This window comes from Gobio gobio (assembly GCF_949357685.1).
Source record: "Gobio gobio genome assembly, chromosome: 3".
Lineage (NCBI taxonomy): Eukaryota > Metazoa > Chordata > Actinopteri > Cypriniformes > Gobionidae > Gobio > Gobio gobio.
In genome coordinates this window covers 3,290,510-3,305,509 of record NC_137099.1, presented here as the reverse complement: position 1 = coordinate 3,305,509, position 15,000 = coordinate 3,290,510, and the positions used below count along the sequence as shown (strand labels likewise).

The 15,000-nt window shown below is 39.6% G+C and overlaps 1 protein-coding gene across 1 annotated transcript in view; it reads left to right on the top strand.

The window, feature by feature from the left end:
• The window catches only part of LOC307123698 (neural cell adhesion molecule 2), a 435,059-nt gene that overhangs the window by 387,814 nt on the left and 32,245 nt on the right, over positions 1–15,000 (top strand). Inside the window, exons 9-12 of the mRNA XM_079812344.1 lie at positions 325–475; positions 2,702–2,889; positions 4,631–4,727; positions 12,400–12,573. Coding sequence (XP_079668470.1) covers positions 325–475; positions 2,702–2,889; positions 4,631–4,727; positions 12,400–12,573 — 610 coding nt within the window. The remainder of the gene's footprint in view (positions 1–324; positions 476–2,701; positions 2,890–4,630; positions 4,728–12,399; positions 12,574–15,000) is intronic.

The window sequence follows — 15,000 nt, the reverse complement described above, 5'->3', positions numbered from 1 at the left end:
GGGAGAGGAATTAATGACAGAATTTACGTTTTTGGCCGAACTATCTCTTTAATACCTAGAGTTCATAAAAGTTGGTGAAGCAGGAATAAATAAAGATGAAATAGTAAGGGTCCTAGTATTGAGCCCTGGGGGACGCCGGTAGAAACTGTTCCAATATCTGACCTGTATTCTTCTAAAGCAACATACTGTCTGCGTCCGGTCAAATAAGACGTGCCAGAAATACCAAAAATAATATATAATGGCAAAAACACACAACTACATTGCTAAAACTGTGATTAAAAATGGGAACGTTTCACTAATGTGGACTGATTTGTTTGTGTTTAGAGTCAGGACGGCCGTGTGGAAGTGCGTGGACGGCATGGGAAATCCATGCTGACCATCAGCGGCGTCCGGCTCTCAGACTGGGGTCGGTTCGATTGTGAAGCTCTCAGCAGGATCGGAGGCCATCAGAAGAGCATGTTCCTGGATATTGAGTGTAAGATGCAGTAAAAACTGTTGATTTTTCATGGGGATGTTTGTGAGAGCGGTTAAAAATACATGCTTTGCTGTCAATCATCACAGTGTTTGTAGCAAACGCCTACTGTACAACACCCTAGCAACCACATAGCAACAAAAAAAAGTGACTATTGAGCCAAAGTTGCACCAACTTAAAGCCTCGTTTTGCAGTTTCTCTGTATATTTCTTGCCTAATTAATTTACCCCACTTGCAATAAATGATTCTGAGAATTCTACACAAAAGGAAAAATGGCCCTCGGTGGGGCCAATTACGGAAGGAATTCTTCCCGAGTAATTAATTCCTTAATTTCCAGGTCCGTCTCCTGAAATGCCAGAGTGTTGTTGGGGTCACTCGTGGCCGAATGTGACCTTATCTGTTTTATTGCTTCAGATTCATTTGTCTCTGTTTCGTTCATTAGGCTAACATTAACGCCACTGTGTTTAGTGCGGCTAAACATCTGTCACAATCTGAGAGATGCGGTGAGATGCTAATGAAAGGCCCTGAATGCACGGCGCCGACCTTGACGCCGGAGCGTCGTCGTGTCATATCGTCAGCGTGGAGGTTCACGGCCAGCGTGTGAAAAGGGAGCGCGGCAGGAGCTAGCCAAGCGTTACCGGGCTGCTAATGAACTCATTTATTTAGTACGGCCGCTCTTCTGTTCGCTGCTCCTTAGATGTGACAGAGAGCTCAGCATCAATCTCTCTAATGGAAACCTGCTAGTCGGCGTAAAAAAGGAATGTGGACACCCTCAGCGCTTAAAACTGAAGCACAGGATCACTTTTAAGTCTGCGGAACATGCAGTTCATCTTTATGACTTGTATATCTATTTACCGCAGACGCTTCTGATATAATGGAGTGAGACTGTAAAGTCTTTCTTTGTTGCAGTCAGTATTACTCTTCTTTAAAGACCTTTCACACGATTCACACCAACATTCCCCAGTGCATTAAAATACATGGAAACAAATACAGCGGTGCATGATCAGGCCAGTGTTATTTTATATATATATATATATATATATATATATATATATATATATATATATATATATATATATATATATATATATATATATATATATATATATATATATATATATATATATATATATATATATATATATATATATATATATATAATCACATTTACTAAAGTTTTACCTACAAAGTTTAAGGTTTTTTTTACATTTTATTTTATTTCAGTTATGAACTTTTTATGGTTTGAGGTTTAGTTAATCATTTAGATACTATTATATTAATATTTTGTATTAGTGTATATATATTTTGAATTCATTTTTTGTTTTAATTATTTGTATTAGGTCTTTTGTTTTTTAAAAATGTGTTTTACAGTTTTTAGTAATTTTTATTTCAGTTTTAGTCCATCAAATTATACTAAATGATATTGAGAAAGGTTTTAATATTTTATTTTATTTCGCTTATACAAACTTTGTTTTTATAGTTATACTTTTAGTTATTGTTAATCGTAGAAATACTATTATAGTCATATATATATATATATATAGAATTATTTTTATTTTTAATTAATTTTATAGTTAGAATTTTATAGTTAGAGTTTAGTTTTCAATTTTGTCATTTTTATTAGTCTTTGTTTTTTATATATATATATATATATATATATATATATATATAAAGTATGTCTATACAGTTTTTCAAATTTGGTCCATTAAATTATACTAAATGAAATTTGAATGATGAAGGTTTTTATAATTAATTTTATTTCACTTATACAAACATTGTTGTTTATGCTTTTACTATTAGCTATACGTAGTTAATCATAGAGATTATATATATATACTGTATATATATATATATATATATATATATATATATATATATATATATATATATATATATATATATATATATATATATATATATATATATATATATATATATATATATATATATATATATATATTTTTTTTTTTTTTTTTTTTTTTTTTTTTTTTTTTTTTTTTTTTTTCATTGCGTGACACAATGTGTTGAAGCCTTTTAATGGCTGGTTTTACATGGTTTCTAGCTGGTCCAATCTGGTCCACATGTGACATTTTGGTAGAAAAAGTAGAAAACCTGAAACAGTGTTTTGTTTTATTTACAGCGTATATGCCTGATCAGCCGGATGGTCCAAAAACCTGCTTGAAAACATTAGCTTCTGCCAGTATTGATTCTCTCTTGCTCTTTTTGCAGATGCCCCGAAGTTCCAGACTAATCAAAGCATCTTCTACTCATGGGAGGGAAACCCAGTGAACATCAGCTGTGACGTGAGGTCCAACCCTCCAGCCACGATGCTGTGGAGACGAGACCGCTTTACCATCTCTAGTCAAGGGACCAGCAACATTCGCATTTACACTGCAGAGGGGCGGTCGCTTCTGGAGGTTCAGTGACATTACAGTCATGCACTTGTAGGGCTGTATTTAGGGCAGAGCACTGAATGTGTATCTGTTAGTTTTCTATTATACTTATGCTCTTGCGTCTATGGCAGCTCATAGAACCACTTGAGGGAAATTTTTGAAATTTGGCACATAGATAGAAGACAGTCTGAACATTAACCACAGTGATTTTGGAGTCTCTAACTCAATCCCAAACACAACACCCAATTTTCCCATATAGGACATTTTGGGTGGTAGCCATTTTGAATTTTGATGTAAAATGCTGTATTTTATGAATGCATTGGCATATCATTACAAAACTTGGCATGTGTCTTTGGCATGATACCTTGAAGGTACACACAAAGTTTTGGGCAGCGCCACCTTGTGGTCAAAAACTAAAATACGAATTGCTTTTGCTTTTGTCATATTTGGCCAATTATGCCATGGCTGGCTGAACTTGCTGTTCGGGATTTTGAATTACATTACATTTCAAACTCATCCTAGCCCGTTGGTCCGATTTTTAATCAGATTAGACTCAGATCATCTTCAGACCATGCCGGCAAAAAGTTGATAGACAAAACAGTAGGCAAAATGTTTTTTGTTTAACGCATCAACGAATCTGTTGATGTATCTCTGCAATGCTTTGCTCTATTGACACCAAATTTTGTTTATGTCATTGTCACTCCACACCCAATAATTGCTGCTTGCAAAATGATTATTGGAGTGTGTTTTACAAGAAAACACTATTTCGGTTTTCTAATTTAAAATTTCACGCTTAATTCAATGTGTTACTTGCAATTTCGTTGTAGTTTATTGCGAAATTTACTAGCAATTTCTAAGGGAAAATTGTTTCTACACCAACTTTTGTACAGTGTAGACTTGAAAGACAAAACTGAGCAGAACAGATGGTTTATGCTAGTTTATTGCTATTTAATTGACTTAATCTGACACTTAAACCACATATTTAGGTGTCAGATCTTAAAATATGTCAGTGCCATTGTTTTGTCTTAAGATGCACACCAGTAATGTTTTTTTTCTAACTCACATTTATTAAAGCTACTGGAACTAAGGCCAAATCCTGGCTTAATCTAATCACTGTCTGTGAAATCGGGACTTAGTTTTGCTTGCGTAGCTAAAAGCGTCTTGCCACTTCAATGATGTTCTTCCTCAGTCTTGTTTTCCAGCACAAATATCAAATATAAAATCAAGATACATTTACTTGAGAAGCAAATTGACTTGCTTACATATTAAGTCTTGTTTTATGAAAAATGTATCAAAATGAATTGAGTTTACAAAGGGAAAACAACGTTATTTTTCCAAACCCCATTAGCAGATATTTGCAGCAAAAACTCAATTCATTTTAATAAATTCTTCATAAAACAAGACGTAATATAGTCAATGAGCATCTCAAGTAAATCGACCTTGATTTAAGAATGTTTTTGATATTTGTGCTGGAAAACTAAACTAAATTACAGAGTTGGAAATGTATTTTTGCGGTGTAAACTATATGTTTCAGGTCTGTAGTGCTGGTTTAGGACAAGCATGATGTTTCTGGAGAAGCAGTTTGACCAAGGAAATCATTCTGGTTAAACTAATTAATAAACAAAATATGGTGTTTAGCAGTAGCCCTTGTTGAACCCAGTTAAAATGTACACACAAACTTGTACTGACTTTCGCTGCAAAAAAAATAAAATTCTTGCAATATCCTTGCATTAATTACTCACCTTTGCTCTCTCTGTATCCACAGGTCACTCCAGTGTCCGACAGGGATTTTGGACGCTACAACTGCACAGCCAGAAACAACATCGGCGCTCGATACCAGGAGTTTATATTAGCACAGGCAGGTGTGTGTTTACCAGTAACCTCAAGAAAGAAATACTAAACTTCTCTTGATACGTCCAACATGAGATGTTTTATTCATTTTTAAAACATGTTCCTGAAAGATTTAGTTTGGATCTGTATATATCCTGATTTGTTTTCTGTCTGTGCAAGTATTTACTACTAACTGTTTGCAAGCTTTCCATGTTGACTTTATGGATGTTTTTTAGGCTGATTATGTTCTTGAGATGATTCGAGAGTGTGTTTGGTTTGAGACGAGGCAGAATGTTGACCTGGGAAACTAGTTTGCATTTGATTTAAACGTGTAGTGATGTGCTAAGCATTGATGTATTTTTTTTTTTAAATTTGCCATAACAATATGTCCTTCCCATCTGGCCTCTGCTAATTTCACTGAAGCTAATCTTCTGTAGTGCCACGTGATTTACTAGAGAGCTCACTAATAGAGCAGAGTACTGTCCTCGTTTACTGTAGAGCTGCTTAATATGCCATGAAGAGGTTCAGTTCACTTCAGAGCAGACTTCATCGAGCCCTAGAGAATACACATATGTATATATATCAAAAAGAGCTTTAATGCCAAATTTGTTTGCACACACAAGGAATTTGCTTTAGAAGCTTCCAGTACACAGAGACAACAACAGGACACATAGTAAAATAAAGAATATAGATTTATGAATAAGATCATTTATGAATAAAAACACATGTATGTATACACTCACCTAAAGGATTATTAGGAACACACTAATACTGTGTTTGACCCCCTTTCGCCTTCAGAACTGCCTTAATTCTACGTGGCATTGATTCAACAAGGTGCTGAAAGCATTCTTTAGAAATGTTGGCCCATGTTGATAGGAGAGCATCTTGCAGTTGATGGAGATTTGTGGGATGCACATCCAGGGCACGAAGCTCCCGTTCCACCACATCCCAAAGATGCTCTATTGGGTTGAGATCTGGTGACGGTGGGGGCCATTTTAGTCCAGTGAACTCATTGTCATGTTCAAGAAACCAATTTGAAATGATTGGAGCTTTGTGACGGTGCATTATCCTGCTGGAAGTAGCCATCAGAGGATGGGGACATGGTGCTCATAAAGGGATGGACATGGTCAGAAACAATGCTCAGGTAGGCCGTGGCATTTAAACTATGCCAAATTGGCACTAAGGGGCCTAAAGTGTACCAAGAAAACATCCCCCACACCATTACACCACCACCACCAGCCTGCACAGTGGGAACAAGGCATGATGGATCCATGTTCTCATTCTGTTTACGCCAAATTCTGACTCTACCATCTGAATGTCTCAACAGAAATCGAGACTCAACAGACCAGGCAACATTTTTCCAGTCTTCAACTGTCCAATTTTGGTGAGCTCGTGCAAATTGTCGCCTCTTTTTCCTATTTGTAGTGGAGATGAGTGGTACCCGGTGGGGTCTTCTGCTGTTGTAGCACATCCGCCTCAAGGTTGTGCGTGTTGTGGCTTCACAAATGCTTTGCTGCAGACCTCGGTTGTAACGAGTGGTTATTTCAGTCAAAGTTGCTCTTCTATCAGCTTGAATCAGTCGGCCCATTCTCCTCTGACCTCAAGCATCAACAAGGCATTTTCGCCACAGGACTGCCGCATACTGGATGTTTTTCCCTTTTCACACCATTCTTTGTAAACCCTAGAAATGGTTGTGTGTGAAAATCCGAGTAACTGAGCAGATTGTGAAATACTCAGACCGGCCCGTCTGGCACCAACAACCATGCCACGCTCAACATTGCTTAAATCACCTTTCTTTCCCATTCTGACATTCAGTTTGGAGTTTAGGAGATTGTCTTGACCAGGATCACACCCATAAATGCATTGAAGCAACTGCCATGTGATTGGTTGATTAAATAATTGCATTAATGAGAAATTGAACAGGTGTTCCTAATAATCCTTTAGATGAGTGTATAAACAAAAATAGACACATTTGTACAAACAGGTGTGATAGCTCTTTTATTACATTCCCTGTAAATTCTACTCTAAGTTATTGTCAAATAAATATATTACACATGTTTATCATTGCACAGTGGGGAGATTGTTCATGAGGTAGATTTCCTGGGGGAAGAAACTGTTCTTGTGCCTGGTTGTTCTGGTGCTCAGTAGCGCCAGACAGACGGCAACAGTTCAAAGAGGAAGTGACTTGGATGTGAGGGATCCAGAGTGATTTCCTGAGCCCTTTTCCTCACTCTGGATGTGTACAGCTCTTGGAGGGTGGGCAGCAATAATCCTCTCAGCAGTCCAAACCCTCCTCTGTAGTCTTCTGATGTCTGATTTTGTAGCTGAGCCAAACCCGACAGTTATAGAAGTGCAGAGGACAGACTCAATAGCTGCTATTCCTCTGTCTGGCCAGTGTGAGCCAGGGCTTTCAATGGGCCGGCTGGGCTAATAGTGCCACCATCAGGCTAGAAGCTCAGCAGCGATTCACTAAAAGCCACCCGTAACACGCCTGTCTGGAACAACATCACACAAACCCATCATTTCACCAACAAATGGAAGCTTCATCAGAAAACTAATTAGAAAGAAATCACGGCAAACTAGCGAGATCGCAAAACAAACATGATAAAAGCGGACGTTTGTTGGCATTTTTGTTATTTACTTAAAGACTTAGAACACAAGCGTTGATGTTTTACCACAGTTTTACAATAATACGTGACACATTGGTCATAAATAATTAATGTGTGTCATGATTGCACATTAGTCCCACAAAAATAAAGTGGTATTTACTGTTATTCCTCAAAAGAAAGAGGACACATTCTTATTCATTCACGTCTGTTTCTGTTTATTTGTAGTCACAGGACAGTACGTTTACATCACATTTAGAAAGGACGATCATTCCTACAAATTTTCCACCAAATATACATCCCGAGGAGCTTTAGCACTCTCTCAAGGGACAGTCCCAGTACCAGAGAAACTTAAAGGACAACTCCGGTGAAAAATGAACCAAGGAGTAATTAACACATGGTTACCGAGTAGATCGTTCTCTGGGATGCGTTTTCATGAAAATCAAATGTAAAGAGTTTTATCTCTAAAAACAGATTAGCTTATAACACTAGCAAATGGGGCACAGAATAAGTCAAATTAAATCGCTAGTTAATACCACTAACAAGGCTCAATATAGCCTCACACTAACACGGTAGCATAATGAGGGTCCCTACATGCAAACTGAAGCATTGAGAACTTTGTAAGTGTACAAACAGTTTAATAAGAAGATACTTTATAAAGACATTACGCGTATACAGACAGGAGCCATCTTGGAAAACAGAAAAATTTGTCTGGTTTCTTTGAGTTTCTGGAGCTGGAGGTGTTGACGGTTGTGCAGAGAGACGGTCAGTGGTGTGAGACTGGGATAAAACTGCAATAAAATTCAGGTAATCGGCCAGTTGTTGATTCCCCACAGACTTGTGGGATGTTGTCTTGTAGTTTGTGATGTCTTTCAGGCCTTTCCACACTGATCGTTGGCTGAAGTAGCCACTCTTAGCCACTCTGATCTCCTTTGTCAGTGTGTGTTTGGCCTGATTGTACAACATTTTGTCCCCATTCCTATAGGCATCTTCTTTGGCCTCTGAGTTTCGCTGAGAATCATGGTTTGTCATTGTTGTAAGTTAAATGAGTCCTGGTAGGAATGCCCATCTCAGACAGCAACATCCCCAGATCCGGCCCGCATCTGGTATGCATTGAATCCACATCTACCAGATGTGGCCCGTATCTGGGCCGACACTATAGCCTCGTTCAAATCCGATTTTTATGCAAATGCGACTGGAATCTGATCTAATGTTTGACTTTCCACATTGTGTATCGCAACTGTTCAGATCCGAGATGTGTGTTCATGCAGCTCTTTAGTTTTCGCATTCGTTTCTAGGGCAACGACGTTGCGTTGGTAGGCGTAACCCAAAAACAGCAACAACAACGGCAACATTGAGGGGTTTGCAATACAGATGTTGTCTTATTTAAAACATGACATTGTTTATATATAAAGGTGCTGGTCATATAATTAGAATATCATCAAAAAGTTGATTTATTTCACTAATTCTGTTCAAAAAGTGAAACTTGTATATTATATTCATTCATTACACACAGACTGATATATTTCAAATGTTTATTTCTTTTAATTTTGATCATTATAACTGACAACTAAGGAAAATCCCAAATTCGGTATCTCAGAAAATTTGAATATTGTGAAAAGGTTCAATATTGAAGACACCTGGTGCCACACTCTAATCAGCTAATTAACTCAAAACACCTGCAAAGGCCTTTAAATGGTCTCTCAGTCTAGCTCTGTAGGCTACACAATAATGGAGAAGACTGCTGACTTGACAGTTGTCCAAAAGACGACCATTGACACCTTGCACAAGGAGGGCAAGACACAAAAGGTCATTGCAAAAGAGGCTGGCTGTTCACAGAGCTCTGTGTCCAAGCACATTAATAGAGAGGCGAAGGGAAGGAAAAGATGTGGTAGAAAAAAGTGTACAAGCAATAGGGATAACCGCACCCTGGAGAGGATTGTGAAACAAAACCCATTCAAAAATGTGGGGGAGATTCACAAAGAGTGGACTGGAGCTGGAGTCAGTGCTTCAAGAACCACTACGCACAGACATATGCAAGACATGGGTTTCAGCTGTCGCACTCTTGAACAACAGACAGTGTCAGAAGCGTCTCGCCTGGGCTAAAGACAAAAAGGACTGGAATGCTGCTGAGTGGTCCAAAGTTATGTTCTCTGATGAAAGTAAATTTTGCATTTCCTTTGGAAATCAGGGTCCCAGAGTCTGGAGGAAGAGAGGAGAGGCACACAATCCACGTTACTTGAGGTCCAGAGTAAAGTTTCCACAGTCAGTGATGGTTTGGGGTGCCATGTCATCTGCTGGTGTTGGTCCACTGTGTTTTCTGAGGTCCAAGGTCAACGCAGCCGTACACCAGGAAGTTTTAGAGCACTTCATGCTTCCTGCTGACCAACTTTATGGAGATGCAGATTTCATTTTCTAACAGGACTTGGCACCTGCACACAGTTTCAAAGCAACCAGTACCTGTTTTAAGGACCATGGTATCCCTGTTCTTAATTGGCCAGCAAACTCGCCTGACCTTAACCCCATAGTAAATCTATGGGGTATTGTGAAGAGGAAGATGCGATATGCCAGACCCAACAATGCAGAAGAGCTGAAGGCCACTATCAGAGCAACCTGGGCTCTCATAACACCTGAGCAGAGCCACAGTCTGATCTCCTCATGCCACGCCGCATTGCTGCAGTAATTCAGGCAAAAGGAGCCCCAACTGAGTATTGAGTGCTGTACATGCTCATACTTTTCAGTTGGCCAAGATTTCTAAAAATCCTTTCTTTGTATTGGTCTTAAAGGGTTAGTTCACCCAAAAATGAAAATTCTGTCATTAATTACTTACCCTCATGTCGTTCGACACCCGTCAGACCTCCGTTCATCTTCAGACACAAATGAAGATATTTTAGTGTAAATCTGATGGCTCTGAAAGGCTTCCATTGGCCCAATGCACGGTTCACTCTCAAGACCCTTAAAAGGCACTAAAGACGTCGTTACAAAGTCCATCTCACTACAGTGGTTCTACAATAACTTTATGAATCGGCGACAATAGTTTTTGTGCGCAAAAAAACCCTAAATAACGACTTATATAGTGATGACGATTTCAAAACAAGGCATCATGAAGCTTCGAAGCGTTATGAATCAGTGAGCCGAATGCTGATTCGGATCGCGTGTCAAACCGCCAAGCTGCTGAAATTTGGCGATTCAAACCGCTGAATCGACTCACTGATTCATAACACTTCGAAGCTTCATGATGCCTTGTTTTGAAATCGTCATCACTATGCAAGTCGTTATTTAGGGTTTTTTTGCGCACAAAAACTATTGTCGCAGATTCATAAAGTTATTGTAGAACCACTGTAGTGAGATGGACTTTGTAACGACGTCTTTAGTACCTTTTAATGGTCTTGAGAGTGAACCGTGCATTGTGCCAATGGAGGCCTTTCAGAGCCATCAGATTTACACTAAAATATCTTCATTTGTGTCTGAAGATGAACGGAGGTCTGACGGGTGTCGAACGACATGAGGGTAAGTAATTAATGACAGAATTTTCATTTTTGGGTGAACTAACCCAAGTAATATTCTATTTTTCTGAGATACTGAATTTGGTATTTTCCTTAGTTGTCAGTTATAATCATCAAAATTAAAAGAAATGAACATTTGAAATATATCAATCTGTGTGTAATAAATGAATATAATATACAATTTTCACTTTTTGAATGGAATTAGTGAAATAAATAAACTTTTTGATGATATTCTAATTATATGACCAGCACCTGTATATAGACTTTTGGCCGGATATGCACAAAAATTGGATTTGGACTGACAGTCTGAACGAGGCTTATGTTGCTGTCTGGGATATCGACACATAGCGATATCGAAACTGATGTATGATGTGAATCTCTGAGCTTGCCCAGGGCAGGAGCCTCAAAAACAGTCCAATCAGTGCACTCGAAGCAGGTTTATAAACCCCACTCTGCTTCATTAGTCCATCTTTTTACAGTCCTTATTACAGGTTTAGCTGATTTCAGTTTCTGCCTCAAGGTTGGTATAAGATGAACCATATAGTGAGTCCTAAAGCTGCTCTAGGGACGGAGCGATATGCATCCTTTATTGTGAGGTAGCAGTGGTCCAGTATATTAGTCTCTGGTAGGGTGTGTAATGTGCCCACTGCTCCGGGTGTGTGTGTCCACGGTTTGCAGTGTGTGTGTGTTCACTACTCACTACTCCTAATGTGTGTGCACTAATTTGGATGGGTTAAAAGCAGAGGACAAATTTCAGTGTGAGAGTCACACTATAAAGTGTTTTTATAATGCCTTTTTCTGAAACGTGACATTTTGCTCGTATAGAAACACAATGTCTTTGGTTTCTCTACTCTTATCCATCGCCTTATATGGTGTTTCTGCTAATGGCTGTGGAGTTTTTTCTTTGACATTTTAAGGGCCATTTCATCTTAAAAGGCCAAAGGCATCCTCATTTGCATGCACATATTGTTAATAAACAACCTTTTGACAAAATGTCATGATATGTTGATCACATAACAGTCGGGATGTTTTCTCTCGGGTCTGTCACTTTTTATATATATACCCTGATATGCAAATGTAATCTAATTATGTACATTTGCATATTTGAATGGCTAAAGTCACATTAAAATATTGCCTTTATGATCTGGTAGATTTTCATATTGTAGACTACCTTATAATGATGGCTGAAACAGTAGAAATGGGTTTAAAGGAGAGTTTAATCGCACAATGACAAATGTCTCTGGTGACAAGAATGATTTCTCTCCGACAGGAAGTTGAACTGCAGACTGCGTCCCGTTGAGCGATGACACTGAAGTGCGATTATCTCTCGTCAGTCACTAACACGGCAGCACAAACGATGATGTATTCTGAGTTTCTACAGTCCGCAGTTTATCTGATGCTCTGTCATGAGTTTATTCGGCATTCATGCTTTATCACAGGATGAAGAGTCTGTCGGCCTCTTTATTTGGGTCACACGCGCTTCACGATCTACAGTAAAGATAAACAGCTGAGCTATGACGGTGTAGACTATGTTTAAGGATAAAATACTAATGTTGTAAACATTTATTATTCTCTGTTGTGTTCTGTTGCAGATGTCCCGTCAAACCCATACTCCGTAAGGCTCACTGCCGTCTCCCAGCGTCTCGCCACCGTCACCTTCATGAAGCCCGACTCGCACGGTGGCGTCCCGATCAGCTATTACATCATCAACTACAAAGACACGAGCTCGCAGGATTGGAGGACAGTGAGATCACATGGAGTCCAGAGTGAGTGTCATGTGAGCAACTGCTCACCTTAAAACTTTTCAGTTGAAAATCCCCCACAGATCATGCTTAAAAAATGCCAATTTTTGAGTTGAAGCAAAAACATGCTGTTTTTGTGCATGTGTCTTTAAATGCAAATGAGCTGCAGCAGAAGAGGGCGGAGCCTGTACAGCTCGTGCCTCGGATACTCTGCCAAAAACTAAAGCATCTTTGGTTTTGATTATCATCTCTATCGCGCTCACATGACATTGCAGTTCTTCATCATCATGAGAGTTTATGATCTGATGCTTTTTAAAGCCATATCAGTCTAAACTTCTGATATATGGTTTTCTGAGCGCACACACACACACACACACACACACACACCCAAAGCATGTGCAGAGAAAGCTGTGTGTCAGACGGAGCGTCCCGTGAACTGTTAAACACACACAAGGTTACACGGCCAAACATGGCGGACTGTGTACAGCTCACTGAGGGGCGGGGTCTAATGCTAATAGGGCGGAGTCTGTCAGCAGCCATGGGCGGGGCCTGTGCTAATAGGGCGGAGTCTGTCAGCTGTCATGGGCGGGCCTGTGCTAATAGGGCGGAGACTGTCAGCAGTCATGGGTGGGGACTGTGCTAATAGGGCGGAGTCTGTCGGCAGTCATGGGCGGGGACCTGTGCTAATAGGGCGGAGTCCGTCAGCAGCCATGGGCGGGGCCTGTGCTAATAGGGCGGAGACTGTCAGCAGTCATGGGTGGGGACTGTGCTAATAGGGCGGAGTCTGTCAGCTGTCATGGGAGGGGCCTGTGATAATTGGGCGGAGTTTTTCAGCTGTCATGGGAGGGGTATATGCTAATAGGGTGGAGTCACAAGGTTACACGGCCAAACATGGCGGACTGTGTACAGCTCACTGAGGGGCGGGGTCTAATGCTAATAGGGCGGAGTCCGTCAGCAGCCATGGGCGGGCCTGTGATAATTGGGCGGAGACTGTCAGCAGTCATGGGAGGGGTCTGTGCTAATAGGGCAGAGTTTTTCAGCTGTAATGGACGGGCCTGTGCTAATAGGGCGGAGTCCGCCAGCAGTCATGGGTGGGGCCATGACATTGACATCACATTGCATAGAATCTGCAAATGGCGTGTTCTGAGACACTCTTTATGATTTATTAGGGTTTAAAAAAAGAGTTTGTCGATTTTTACCATTATAGAGTGGTTGTGTTCACACACTGCCGACACACATTTATGTTCAAACCAGGATGTAAAAATTAATTTTGCATAATGGGTGCCCGTTAATGTCGGCATGAAAGGTAAATTGCACTTATCTTTTCGTCCCTATCGTGTCATATGTCAAAGTAAAACAGCATCTGGAACAGGAACAAATGTGGGCGGGGCTTGATTGTTTCTGTGGGGAATTGATTGGATGGTTGTGGTTTGCTATTGGTGGATCTCATGTGATTGACAGGTCGCCCCGCCCTAGTCATCTGAGAATTTAAGAAGTTATTCTGATTCAAGATTATGAGTTTAACACAATGATGTGCACGGAGAAATCGTTTAGCATGAACACTGCAATATTCCTTTAAAGAATTGTCCGTTTTGCTTTCATGATGACTTAAAGAGACTCTTCATTTAATCTCATTTCTGTGTGGAAGAAACAGCTGAAATATTAAACAGATCTCATTTGAGATGCTTCTGTCCTCTGAAGTGATAAGCTCTGTGAGTAAAACAGATCCTTTAACAGGAGGGGATGCATGTTTTCCTGAAAGCCATTATCGCTTCTGGAAACGAGCCGCGTTTGCAGGATCGGGGTGTGTTGGTTCGTGTTTGGTGCGTCTAAACACTTTTCCTCTGGCTAAAGCAGCAGCGATAATGACTTCAAGCTGTTTGGTCATTAAACGGCTTGTACTTTCGCCCGAGAGTCGGCGATTCCTCTCCTTTAAATAATGTTTATTGGGTCGAGCGTAACGTAAAGTGTGCGCGGGTATGTTCGTTTCGAGTTGAAGATCAGATTCTGTGTAAAAATGAACCTTTAATGTTCTCGAGCTGTAAAGTTATTACTTCAGTCACTCGTGTGTGTGTGTGTGTGTGTGTGTGTGTGTGTGTGTGTGTGTGTGTGTGTGTTTGATGAAGAACTCGATAGTCTCCGACTGCTTGTCTTGTATCAGAGCTCTCTCATGGACAGTCATCACGGACTGCACAGATACAGACTCTGTGCTACACTCGTCTCAGATATTAGTATTATAATGTTAACATTTAAATTTATTTCACCTTCATTTAAATGAAAAATGTTTTTAAGGGTTTTAGTTTTAGTTAAGAATAATATAATAATAATATAAACTGGACATATTAAATATAGATATTAAACTGCTTGATTATTTTCTCCTGTATGATCAATTGTGTTTTTCATTATTTCTCTGAATGTCACTGTGGATGAAAGTGTTTGAATGAGTGAATG